At 52.5% G+C, this 11,865-nt stretch overlaps 2 protein-coding genes across 3 annotated transcripts; both read left to right on the plus strand.

The window, feature by feature from the left end:
• Positions 1-230: 230 nt before the first annotated feature.
• Positions 231-5,995, plus strand: LOC137886601 (peroxisome proliferator-activated receptor gamma coactivator-related protein 1-like). 2 transcript variants are annotated; one of them, XM_068729128.1, is made up of 11 exons: positions 231-338; positions 1,378-1,476; positions 1,559-1,717; positions 1,848-3,540; positions 3,624-3,677; positions 3,765-4,512; positions 4,599-4,802; positions 4,919-4,982; positions 5,066-5,187; positions 5,297-5,448; positions 5,534-5,995. In XM_068729128.1, exons 1-11 carry the CDS (start codon positions 243-245, stop codon positions 5,632-5,634), a joined length of 3,492 nt encoding a protein of 1,163 aa, XP_068585229.1. In that variant the 5' UTR covers positions 231-242; the 3' UTR covers positions 5,635-5,995. The 2 variants fall into 2 exon arrangements, with proteins under 2 accessions (XP_068585229.1, XP_068585230.1); XM_068729129.1 differs by having other exon boundaries at positions 4,922-4,982.
• Positions 5,996-6,397: 402 nt separating this feature from the next.
• ogal (O-GlcNAcase like) lies at positions 6,398-11,841 on the plus strand. The gene is made up of 17 exons (XM_068729130.1): positions 6,398-6,730; positions 6,974-7,025; positions 7,393-7,490; positions 8,094-8,224; positions 8,509-8,680; positions 8,770-8,868; positions 8,998-9,137; positions 9,221-9,365; positions 9,559-9,657; positions 9,749-10,011; positions 10,083-10,257; positions 10,394-10,479; positions 10,606-10,698; positions 10,772-10,851; positions 10,931-11,051; positions 11,137-11,266; positions 11,491-11,841. The coding sequence occupies exons 1-17, from the start codon at positions 6,658-6,660 to the stop codon at positions 11,625-11,627; spliced, it is 2,094 nt and encodes a 697-aa protein (XP_068585231.1). The 5' UTR covers positions 6,398-6,657; the 3' UTR covers positions 11,628-11,841.
• Positions 11,842-11,865: the final 24 nt, after the last annotated feature.

The raw sequence follows: 11,865 nt of genomic DNA on the forward strand, positions 1-11,865 counted from the left end.
GTCCTGCATTAAAAGTCTCAGTAAAGCTGATTTAAGTGACCTCACTGACCCTGAAGCGGCTCAGAACCACACACTGGATGAGTGTGTGAGTATTACAGTGATGGGACCGGTGGCGTCAACCTGATCCCAGGTCGCGCGCTTCTCGCGTGTGTGTGTGTGTGTGTGTGTGTGTGTGTGTGTGTGTGTGTGTGTGTGTGTGTGTGTGTGTGACCACGTGTCTCCCTCCGGCCTGCCAGCGGACCATGTGGAGCAGCAAGATGGCGGCGCGGTGGAGGGCGAAAGACGGGGATTTAAATGCCGGCAACGGCGACTTTCTGGCCAGCAACACTCCCAACGAGGTACCGGTTCGCTAACATGAGCTGCCTGGCGTTACAAATAGCTGCACGCGAGCGGGTTTCCACCTTTTAATGGGGGGGGTTTTCGCCGGCGCGCGAGGGCCACATGCGCGCATCGCGACACGTGGCTGGATCCGGCTCGTAGTAGTACTACCGGAGGAGGCGACCGAGCTGAGCCGGTCGGTTAATCCGCGGTTTGGCCCGTGCAGCCACGGAAACCTACCGGTGACGCGTTAGTTAACGTAGTTACCTCTTCACACAAACTCCACCGTCAACGATTAACACGTGAAAGCTTCCGGAGAGACCGGGACAGGATGTCCTCTTAAGGCTGCACGGTCCCGCTCACTGCTCTGTCCCTCCAACTGGACTCAAACGTGTACCGTCCTTGTTTCGCAGTCACGCGTCTGGTTTGGGTTTCCAGACGGGCCCAGGTGTACACTGCGGTGTGTCAGTACAGGGCCCGAGAGCAGCGGTTCCTACTTCCTAGTGCCGGCGGTGACGCGCCTCTAGGGCCCCTCGTCCCCTCGATCTGTCTCCTGCATACTAGAACACTTCTGTTGAACGTTGTCTGCGGTAGTGACACGTGCACAGTCTGCTGTTTTCAGGTTTCTAGAGCTGAGACTGTCCTTTAAGGTTTTCATAGTCTTTCATGCATTAGTCATGATAGGAAACCAACTATCTGTAGTTTTGGACTGTTCTGACAAAACACAACATGGAAATATGTCATCTTCATCATTTATGAACCGAGTGATCGAGAAAGTTGCAGCGTGAAGTTATTTGTTCAATGTCATTCTGATGTCTCATCAGTGCACTTATTCAGCGTATCACTCTATTAATAAAGAGCATCAGCAGCTCTGCCTCACTGGGTTTTGTTTCTCTGCTGTATTTGAAGAATTGTCTGAGACGCTTCCTGTTTACGTCATGTGGAGCTCAGTGCGTCCTGTTCCTCGGCTTCTGTATCGCAGGAGGAAGCAGTAGACCGGATCAGTGGGCGTTCAAATTAAAATCCAACTATATTTGTGTTGTTTTTTTGTCCCTGCAGCTGGTCCTGAGCAGAGTGGGAGGCGTGGAGATGGACAGCCAGTCCTGCATCGATCACTCGATCCTGGCCATCTTTGAAGACTCCACCGTCTCCTCAGAGGTCAGAGTTAAAGCCCGTCTTCACGGCTGCATTAAGTCGTTTAACTGAAGCTCTGAACCTGGATCCTCCTGCTTCTTTTCAGTACAAGAGCGGAGCGGAGGAAGAGAGCGAGACTCTGCTGTCGGCCCTGACCGAGATGCTGGACAGCGTGGGGGACGACGACGACGGGACACTGTCTCCCTTTGACACCCTGCCAGACACCAAGCTGCTCACCCGCCCAGAGGACAGGGACACCTCAGGGGTGGGTGCAGACGCACGACACTCGACTGAGCGCCTCATGGTTATCACATGAGGACTTAGACGGTAGACACATTTGTTTAAATATATGATTATTAACATTTCTGCTGTTTTCATGTCTCTCTTCTCTTTAGGATCTATCACTTGCTGACAGACTGAGACCAAGATCCAAATCACCGAACGTAACCTTCTCGATGAAGATCGATGCAGAACACGCCGATGAGAGCGACCCGGAGAGAGGCAGTCCTCCGCCGCTGATCAAACGACAAAGTCAACCGTCGTTTCTCTCCACCAACAGGAAAGCGGAGGCCGAAGTCGAGGTTTTCACCTCGACGTCTCTCGTCAACCTGGTGAGGCTCATGCACCCCTACTGCCTGAAGCTGCATGTGGAGGAGGAGGAGGAGGAGGGTGAACTGAGGAAGAATCACACGGTGTTCTCTCAGGAAGAGGTGTGGAAGTACGAGAGACCCAGCGAAGAGAGCGACGAAGAGATAAATGTCGTGTCTGATGATGAGGTGACGGTGAGAGAGACAGAGGAGGAGGAGGAGGAGGAGGAGGAGGAGGAGGAGGGAGCTGAAACGAGAGCTGACAGCATCCTCCTGAAGAGTGTGCTGCTGAATGGAAAGTCATCCAGAACTCCATCCAGAGAGAGGAGAAGCGTGAGCTTTGGCCCCGTTCAAGTGGCTTCCTTTGAATCGACAGAGACGGGATCGAACGAGAGAAACGTAACAACTGGAACGGCATCGGCTCCACTGAACGGCTTCAAAGCGCTTGAGCGTCCAGCTGACTCAGCACTCAGAGCCCAAACCCCGTCCTCACAAATGAGCAGCGGCAAGGCGGCACTTCTGTCTCCTAGAGCCGAGCCGAAGGCCAAATCGCTCAGCCTCCAGCAGTACAGACAGCTGCGCCAGCAGAGGCGGCCTCTGCTGGAGAAGCTGGGCGACTACACCACCATGTGGCCCTGTGTTTCTGAGCCCCCCGAGGGGCTGACCCCCATCCTCTGTCTACAGAGAGAAAACAGCTGTGGGCCAAAGGCACCGTGCCGTTCTGGTGCTGATCGGATCCATGTAGCTCAAACTCCAGGTCACAGGACCCGTTGCGTCTCTGCTCCGCCCACGCCTCACCCCTCAGAGCCCAGACCCAGACCGACCGCTCATCTACGGCGCAGCGGATCGAAGCGCTCAAGGACCGGATCCACAATCACATCGTCTGCCGGTCTGCAGCCTGACGTCACAGCTGATGCTACTGTGCCTGAAAGCAAGAGAAGTCCAGTAAAGAAACCAGCGCTGCTCAGTACTGATCCCCCAAATCCTGTCCTCCTCCCCTTCCCTGTTAGCCAAACAACATCACCGACCGCTGACCCCGCCTCATCAAAGTCCAAAGAGGAGTTCCTCAACAGAGACTCCAACCCTGATGGCACCAGACACTTTCCAGAGATCCAAAATGAATCCTCAGGCACATCTCTTCAAAGACGGCCGTCCTCCTCGGGGCTGGAGCCCGAGGTGTCGTTAGTAGACCGGGGCTGCTCCGCCCTGTTCCAGGAAATTAAGAACAGGCTTACAGAGATGGCTTCGGGGGTCTCCTCCGGACCCCCGGCACCGTGCCCCACCGCAACACAAACCACATCTGCCTCAGGGTGCAAGAAACTGCAGCCTCAAAGATGCGGTTCGATCTCGACTGAAGAAGAAGCCCAGCTGGAACCAAAGACTCCTCGGTCACCGGGTCCAGGTCCAGGTCCAGGTCCAGGGAGGCCAATACAGTGTCCTTCCCCCCCTGTTCCTGGATCTGCCCCCATACCGGTAGAGGGGACAGCAACAGCTGACTCAGGTAAACTGTTGACACACGTTTGTTTATGTGACTTGTGACACACTGAGCTCACTAAGAACTGTCTGTTTGTTCTTCTGCTCCAGGGATTGAAGCGCCTGATCTGACCAGCCTGCTGGAACAGTTTGAGGAAACACAAGGTGAGTAATCAGATTACCGACGCCACTGTATTGTCGGACGCTGACGTGCGACCCTCCTGTGACCTCTTGTTGTTCTTCGTCCTCCAGCTAAAGAGGAGCGGGTGTGTGAGGACGAGCCGGAGCACGAACGAGCTCCTTCACGGTCAGACGGACGCCTGGACGGAACTCGGGGAGCCTCTGTGGACCCACCTGAACCTTTAGGCTCTTCAGAATCACCCGGGAGTCCAAAGCCTCTTCACCCGTCGGAGGGTGCGCACATCCCAGAGCCCCTCGGCACCGAGATCATCCTCAGCACTCGACAAGATCTGCCAGCGAGACGCAGAAACCCTCCGTCCAAGGCCATCCAGATAATCGACCCCCGTCCTCTGCCGTCCAGGAGGACCATCGCGAGCCTCCCGGCCGCTCACGTCTCTCCTCACACCTATTCATCCGTGTCCTCCGATCACGATTACTGCGGGTCCGCCGACCGCTCGCTCACGAGTGCTGCTCAGCGCGGCAGAGCCTCTAAAGCCAAGGACGCGTCTCCAGCCTCTGATGAATTGCAGGTGACGACCCGCGACCCGAGGACCGCCGCCGCCGATAACTCCGCAGCGACGCGGCGTCTCTCTGAGCGGCCCAGGACGAGCCCGTCCACGGGCGCCGTTCTTCCGGACGGCGCTTCCACGGAGCCGGACGAGGCGGCGTCATGCACTCCTCCCACGCCTCCACCCAGCCCTCCTGCCAGGGGCAGGGAGAAGAGGAGGTATCGGAGAAGATCTCCTCGTTCGGACTCCAGCTCCAGCTCTCCTTCCTCGTCCTCCTCCAGCTCTTCATCTCCCTCTCCAAAAAGACAAAAGTAATCCTCTTCTGCCGTGTTCAGCATTCGTCTTCATTTGTCCTCTCTGTGCTTAGCTCCTGATTCTCACTTTGTCCGTCTCTCAGGCAGCGTCACAAGCGCTCAGAGAGCAGCTCCTGTTCGTCGTCGTCGTCCCCCTCCCGCTCCCCACGCCGGCGCTGCAGATGGTCTTACTCCAGATCGAGGCCGAGCAGGTCCAGATCCAGATCCTGGTCCCGGTCTAGGTCCACATCCAGATCCCGATCACCGTCCCCGCGGGTTTGCCGTAGACAGTGGACAGACGTCTACAGGTCAGTTCATGTGGGGACTTTTCCATTCAGACATTTAAAGGGATTTTCGCGTCAGTTTGTGTCTTCACTGAGTTCATGATGTAGATCTCAGTGTCCGTCTTCCTCTCGTCCTCCAGCAGCAGAGAGTCCAGGAAGCTCAGGAGAGAGCACGAGATCAGGATCCAGAAGCTTAAAGCCATAGTGAGTAAAAGATGGCCGCCGTGTTGTTTGTGTTGTTTGGGTTCTAACGAGTAATTCTGAAACTCTCTTCTCCTCTCGCTCAGGACGAGCGCAGGGTGGTGTACGTCGGCCGCATCCGCAGGTCGATGACGCACGACGAGCTGAGGGAGCGCTTCTCTCAGTTCGGAGACGTGGAGTGTGTGTCGCTTCACTTCAGAGACAGAGGGTGAGAGTACTGCGTTGAGATGGATGCTTTTAGAGCCTTCGTGGTGTTTCTGTTGTTGTTGTTGTTGTTCTGTTGGTGTTGAAGCGCTCCACCCTTTTGGCTCCCGCAGTGACCACTACGGGTTCGTCACATTCTACAACATGGACGATGCCTTTGCAGCCATCGATAACGGCGGGAAGCTACGGAAGCCGGACGAGCTTCCGTTCGACATCTGCTTCGGTGGAAGAAGACAGTTCTGTAACTCTCACTACGCTGACCTGGGTGAGCTGCTCCATTGAAACCATGACCTCATGTTCTGTGTAGAATGAATTCATATGTGTTCTTAAACGTCCATCTCTTCCCTCAGACGCTAACAGAGACGCAGAGCCGGCTCCCGCCAAGACCCGGCCTGAGGACCTGGACTTTGATTCTCTGCTGAAACAGGCCCAGAGAGGAATCCAGGTATAGCAGAGCTCCACAGAACCCCCACAGAACCCCCACAGAACCCCCACAGAACCCCCACAGAACCGCCACAGAACCCCCACACGACGCAGCACAGATGAAAACGGGTCGTCCTCATGAACCTTAGAGCTTCACGCTCACACTTATGTAGCAATCTTTTGTATGAAAGTCTTTTTCTTTTTTTTTATGTTTTGACTCTTAATGCGCATGTAGTTTATAATGTGTACAGTTAAGATGTACAAATATGCAGCACTGTTTACCTGAGATCATGTAAAGATTAGTGTTTCATTCCACAACACTTATATATTATGTTTTGAATATTTGTATATATATATATCAATATAAAAATAAATGCTCTTAATTGTGATTCCTGATTGATTCCTTAATATACTGACACCATCAGCTTCGTTGGACGTTGTCTTTGTGCTTCCTTCCTTCCTTCCTTCCTTCCTTCCTTCCTTCCCTGGCTCCGGCTTCAGATCCTCGATCCTTCAGATCCTCGATCCTTACATTGTGATTTTTACAAATTGCAAACCGTGGTAGCGGTGATCTTTGGGGTGTGTGTGTGTGTGTGTGTGTGTGTGTGTGTGTGTGTGTGTGTGTGTGGAAAGACGCGAAGCGTGTTATTTTAGTGCTCCTTCCGTGTTTTTAAGGTGAACTGTCCCTTTAAGACACAGGGACACTGTCTCTTTAAGACGTTCGCGCACGTTCACAGCCGCGTACGCTCAGCCAGCACGCGCCTGTCTTCTGAGGTGAACTATAGTAAACACAAAACTACGTCCTAGTCGCTCACCGCATTTACACCTTCAGACTTTACGCCACGCGAGCGTCATGCCGCGCACTGCTCCAGGTGCTTAACACCGACGGGTCTGCGCAGGCGTGAGAGAGGCGGTGCAATAAAAGTCTTAACCTGGCATAAAAAGAAGGTATGACTGACGGGAGCGTCGTGTCGGTGCCCGGAGCGTCTGTCTGAGCGGTGCTGGAGAGGAAGCAGAGACCGAAGAAGAGACGTCAACTCAACGGCACAGCATGTCGAAACCAGGCGGTGCCGAGGGCCGAGCCCACCCCGGGCCGAAGCGGTTCCTCAGCGGAGTAGTGGAAGGTGAGCTCACCACAGAACCAGAGAACCAGGATCCTCAGTGTAGATCCTGCAGGAGCACGGCTCAGTCAAGACGTGCATCATGCAAATGAGGCTGCAAGATACCAGGAAGAACTTCAGAAATGTGTATATATATATATATATATATATATATATATATATATATATATATATATATATATTGTATGTATATATATATGTTGTATGTATATATTTGATGCACAACGTGAACTTTGCTTGCTGCAGGTTTTTATGGGCGACCCTGGACTATGGAGCAGAGAACGGAGCTGTTTAAAAGGTGCGTCGAACAGGTGCAGCAACACACCTGAAAGAGAGGCTTGAACACATGATTCAAACGGTCACATGACAAGAGAACCTGTTCCTAACATCTGCTTCCTGTTAGTATGTTGGCCCACACTGGTTATTATGGTGTCATTAGACCTTCATCAACAGGTGATATAATATAATATATACACCTCTAGATAGGCCACAATGCACACATGTGATGGTCATATTCACCCATATATTAGTCACAATATGAAACGCTGTCTCTTGCATACAGGATGCCCTTTAAGCACACAGAGTGATCCGCTGCTCTCTCATCTCATAGCAGCTGATGTCATGTTAGTGGAATGTTAATGAGGACGTTGTTCTGGGTTTCACAGAGAGCAGAAGTGGGGTTTGAACGCGTACCTTTACGCCCCGAAGGACGACTACAAACACAGGATGTATTGGAGGGATCTGTACTCTGCGGAGGAGGCGGGTGAGTTTCACAAATATAATCTCGCCAATATCATCGTGGCCCGAGACTACCGGACCTCCGTCAGACAGAGTGACGTGGACCACCGCTGTCTCTGACACACAGGTGTCATCTGGATGACATATGGATGGAGGATATTTGTGAAGTTCACATTCATGAGAGGGTCTGAGTGGAAGGTAGTCTGTGCTCACCTGTAGAGAAACGGCTGCGTAGCAGTGAAAACACACAAGTATTACATATTTGTAATAATATAAGAGATTTAAGACGTTTAGATTACTTGTCCTTTTAGACCCCTACATTTTAAAATGTTCCACGTACTTTATTGACGGTGTGCTAATCTCTGTGCAAGATTAAAACAAGCTCTGAAACTAAAACTATCCCAAAGTGAACCTGTATTGATACAAACTCCATTTAATAACTAAACCCAAAGACTTTAAAGTGTCGGTGTCATACCAAAGTCCCGTCATTATCTCTCCAGACGCATCGTTTAATTGCTCAGTTTGGAGCCTCTCCTTCTGCATCTTATCAATAACGTAAGCGTTTGAAGTTCGACCCATCATGTCTCCGTCACAGATGTGTTTGTGTGTCTCGTCTTCTCATTCCCAGGACAACTCACCGCCCTGATATCAGCAGCCAAACAGCACGACGTGGAGTTCATCTATGCCATCTCTCCTGGCCTGGACATTACTTTCTCCAACCCCAAAGAGGCTGCCGCTCTGAAGAGGAAACTGGATCAGGTCAGGACTTGTGCAGAGATGAAGGGTGGAGCAGGACAGATCATTTAATCTCAGCTGTATGTGGCTTTATGGCTTCCTGAGGGATCGGTTGGGACACCGCCTTACTTTATGAGAGACAGTAAAATAGATTTAATACACTGAAAGTAGGTCAACGGGCAAACAATAGCGCTGACACGGCTGCAGGTGGTCGGTTCAATCCCCGATGGAATAACTTTATTGTCCAAAAAGAAAATCCAACGATGTGAAGACCTGAAGCTGTCCTCTCTGTCCTCTCTGTCCCTCAGGTGAAGCGCTTTGGCTGCAGGTCCTTCTCTTTGCTCTTTGATGACATTGAGACTGAGATGTGTCCGGCTGATAAGCAGGCCTTCAGCTCCTTCGCCCACGCCCAGGTGGCCATCACCAACGCAGTGTACCAGCACCTGGGTGACCCCGAGACCTTCCTCTTCTGTCCTACAGGTGGGGCGGTGGGGTTGCATGGACACACTTCTTCTCTTCTCTGTCACCGTTCTCCATCATTCACACACCTTCTGTCCCTGTCACTCCAGATTATTGTGCTGCGTTCTGTACTCCCAGTGTGTCCCAGTCCTCATACCTGCACACGGTGGGAGAGGAGCTGCTGCCGGGGATTGACGTACTGTGGACCGGTGAGGCCGCGCTGACCCAGAACCTCCCAAAACCTCCCTGAACCTCCCTGAACCTGCTCAGAAGGAGCCGAATGCATAGATTTATAACGCCGGCGCTCTCTCTGTCTCTCTGCTATTTGTGTTGTTTAGGTCCCAAAGTGGTGTCCCACAAAATCTCCGTCGAGTCCATAGAAGAGGTGTCCTCTGTGCTGAAGAGGGCACCGGTCATCTGGGACAATATCCACGCCAACGACTACGACCCCCAACGGATCTTCCTCGGACCCTTTAAGGTCAGTTTCTAGCTTGAGACGTCCGTATGAGCTCCAGTCTGAACTGCGTCCAGAACTAATGAAACATGACCTCTTCCTGTTAGGATCGTCCCACTGAGCTGATTCCCAAACTGGGAGGAGTGCTCACCAACCCCAACTGTGAGTTCTACCCCAACTTTGTGGCCATCCACACCTTGGCTACGTGGTGCAAAGCAGGTGCTGAAGGAGCGCAGAGGGATGTGGAAATGGGTGAGTGTCTTTAAATGACATAACTCTCTGCTTTTGTGTTGCATCCATCAGCTTTGGCGCACACACAGAATATCTCTGCACAAATTTGACTTCTTTTTTACTTTTCCAATACAGCAATGTGACTATTTGCAGAAGCCTGAAATATATGATGTGTTTGAATTGTGGACTCACCGTCTCTGACCTCCATCACCAGGTGACGAGGAGCAGGACCCCTGCTACAGCCCCCAGAGAGCCCTGACCCGGGCCCTCGCTGACTGGCTGCAGGAGTTTCTGAGCACCGATCAACCTGGAGGTAGAGGGTCACGATCCCTTAACGTTAAACCACAAACTGTTTATCGGTCTCCGAAAAACACCGCGCGTCATCTCCCTCCTCGTCCTTCCAGGCCCTCGTCGTCCTCCGGCTCGTCTCCAGAAGGAGTCGTCCGGCGAGGAGCCCATGCAGACGGACGCGGGAGAGGCCTCCTACGCCCCCGGACCCGGGGAGAACCCGCTCTACACAGCGGAGCCCCTGACTCTGGACGACCTGAAGCTGCTGTCCGACCTCTTCCACCTGCCGTACGAACACGGCCCGACAGCCCGGACCATGCTGCAGGAGCTGGACTGGCTCAAGACACACAGTAGGGCCGCCGCTGCGCAGACGGACGAGGTAGTGTTCCGTGTTCTAGATCGAAGCATAGTGTTGTGAATAATGCTCCTCATCCTGTGACTTCACTTTAGACTGCAGAGTGGCGCTCCAGAGCGCAGCAGTTTGACGGCATGTGTGAGGCGGTGGTGCAGATGTTCAATCGTCTGTCGAACGCCCCGAACCGCAGCATCCTGTACGACCTCTACAACTACATCTGTGACATCAAGAGCGGCGTCGGTCTGGCTCGAGCCTACGTGAAAACACTCGGTGAGAATAAATCTGTCTCATGCTGATTGAACCACACATGGGGGGGGGGGGAGCTGCTGTAGGCATGCTAAAGGATCTTTAACCACATTTAAAGCACATTTGAACTCGTAACAGTCAGCCGTCGTGTCGTCCTCAGGAGGACAGAGTGGACCCTCAGCCCAGCCGATGAACGAGGACCCTGAACCCTGGGGCTTCAGAGGAGGCCTCTCTGGAGAGTTCCAGGTAACTTAAACGGCACGGTGTCTCAAGACGGTGACATATTTGATCATTTTACAGTTTAGAATGTGTCATTAAAAGGACAGGTACCAGCAGTGTAGGTCCACATGCGTTTACCGTTTGTTTGTGCAGAGAATGCTGCCTTGCCACGGAAACAGGGACCTGTTCAGACACCCTCCCTCGACGGCGGTTTACAGCATACGGCAGTACTGCACCGAGGACAAGGTGAGGCTGATGGACAATGTGGTACTCTTTATTATAAAGTCAGCATTGACATCGGTGTTGTTCTCTGTACTAGCTGGAGGTGCAAAGGATTTTCATGGAGATGCAGAGCGCAGCAGAGAGCTTGATGACGCAGCCTCCTCTCCTCTGTGACGGGTAAGAAGGAGTCCAGCTTCTCTCCAGACACTTCATGCGTTCACTCCTCTGTCTTGACGCTCCCTCTGTCCCCCTGCAGCCTGTCAGCAGGCGAGACGTCCCCGTCCCCTCACTGTGCTCTGGTCCTGGAGGATGAGATCGGGGTGTGTGGTTACGCCCTGGCGCTCACCGACGCCAAACCAGCCGCGGCCAAGATTCAGGTGATCAAATGCAACAACCAGCTGTTTCAGAATACGAGATGAAGATCAGATGCATGATTTTTTTTATTTGATCTCATACCTCTAGAGGGCAGTAAGTGAATCCGTGTTCAAGGACTTCCCCTCCCTGGTTACCGTACAAGTGCTGCCCCGGGTCACCGATCCCTCTCCAGCCAAGCGCATGATTGGTCGTCTGTTGTCCTCCATCAGGAGCAGTGGTAGGTCAACGCCTCGCACGATGCCTTTGATCAGTGCCTGGTGGAACTGGCACAGACTCCGGTCTAACAGGCTGGGAGACAATCCTTCACCTCTCCACAGTAAAGACATGACGCACTGAGCTGCAGCATTCAGGTCCAGCTGTGGAGGCACCACTAGTCTGCAACAACACCTTATCGATCCTCTTTCTAGGACCTCAGAGAATAAACATCACTCATCTTTTCAGGTTCCAGAGGAGTGTTCTGTGAGTTGAGGCAGAGCGATCGGAGGATGCAGGACTTCTACGCTAAACTGGGCTCCTTCAAAGTCCTTCAACCAGCCGGGCTGCCTGGAGACATCTGTGCCATGGGAGCGAGCTTGTAGACGAGACGAGTCCAAAGAAGCTTCCTCCGCTTTGAGACGCTTTGAGATGAAACGGAGAATAACTGCTGACTGTGCAGCTCGTCAAACTGGATTCTGTCACATCTTTTGATCAGTTAATATCGTCATTTGTGTCGTTTAGAAGTTATCTCCATAGCTGCTCAATGTATGATGATTCAGTGTAATACAATAAATAAAATGAACACTTTTAAATGGAGCGCGATTATGTTTTAAAGCAGCA

Source organism: Cebidichthys violaceus, unplaced genomic scaffold (genome assembly GCF_023349555.1).
Source record: "Cebidichthys violaceus isolate CVI_PGR_0920_01 unplaced genomic scaffold, fCebVio1.0.p SCAF_44, whole genome shotgun sequence".
NCBI classification, from domain to species: Eukaryota; Metazoa; Chordata; class Actinopteri; order Perciformes; family Stichaeidae; genus Cebidichthys; species Cebidichthys violaceus.

Bases quoted from the DNA above. Each gene is read 5' to 3' on its own strand.
- ogal (XM_068729130.1), top strand. From the start codon at position 6,658: ATGTCGAAACCAGGCGGTGCCGAGGGCCGAGCCCACCCCGGGCCGAAG. The intron at 6,731-6,973 runs GTGAGCTCACCA...TGCTTGCTGCAG, and splicing joins CCTCAGCGGAGTAGTGGAAG to GTTTTTATGGGCGACCCTGG. The intron at 8,869-8,997 runs GTGAGGCCGCGC...TGTGTTGTTTAG, and splicing joins GATTGACGTACTGTGGACCG to GTCCCAAAGTGGTGTCCCAC.
- LOC137886601 (XM_068729128.1), top strand. From the start codon at position 243: ATGTGGAGCAGCAAGATGGCGGCGCGGTGGAGGGCGAAAGACGGGGAT. The intron at 4,983-5,065 runs GTGAGTAAAAGA...CCTCTCGCTCAG, and splicing joins TCCAGAAGCTTAAAGCCATA to GACGAGCGCAGGGTGGTGTA. The intron at 5,449-5,533 runs GTGAGCTGCTCC...CTCTTCCCTCAG, and splicing joins CTCTCACTACGCTGACCTGG to ACGCTAACAGAGACGCAGAG.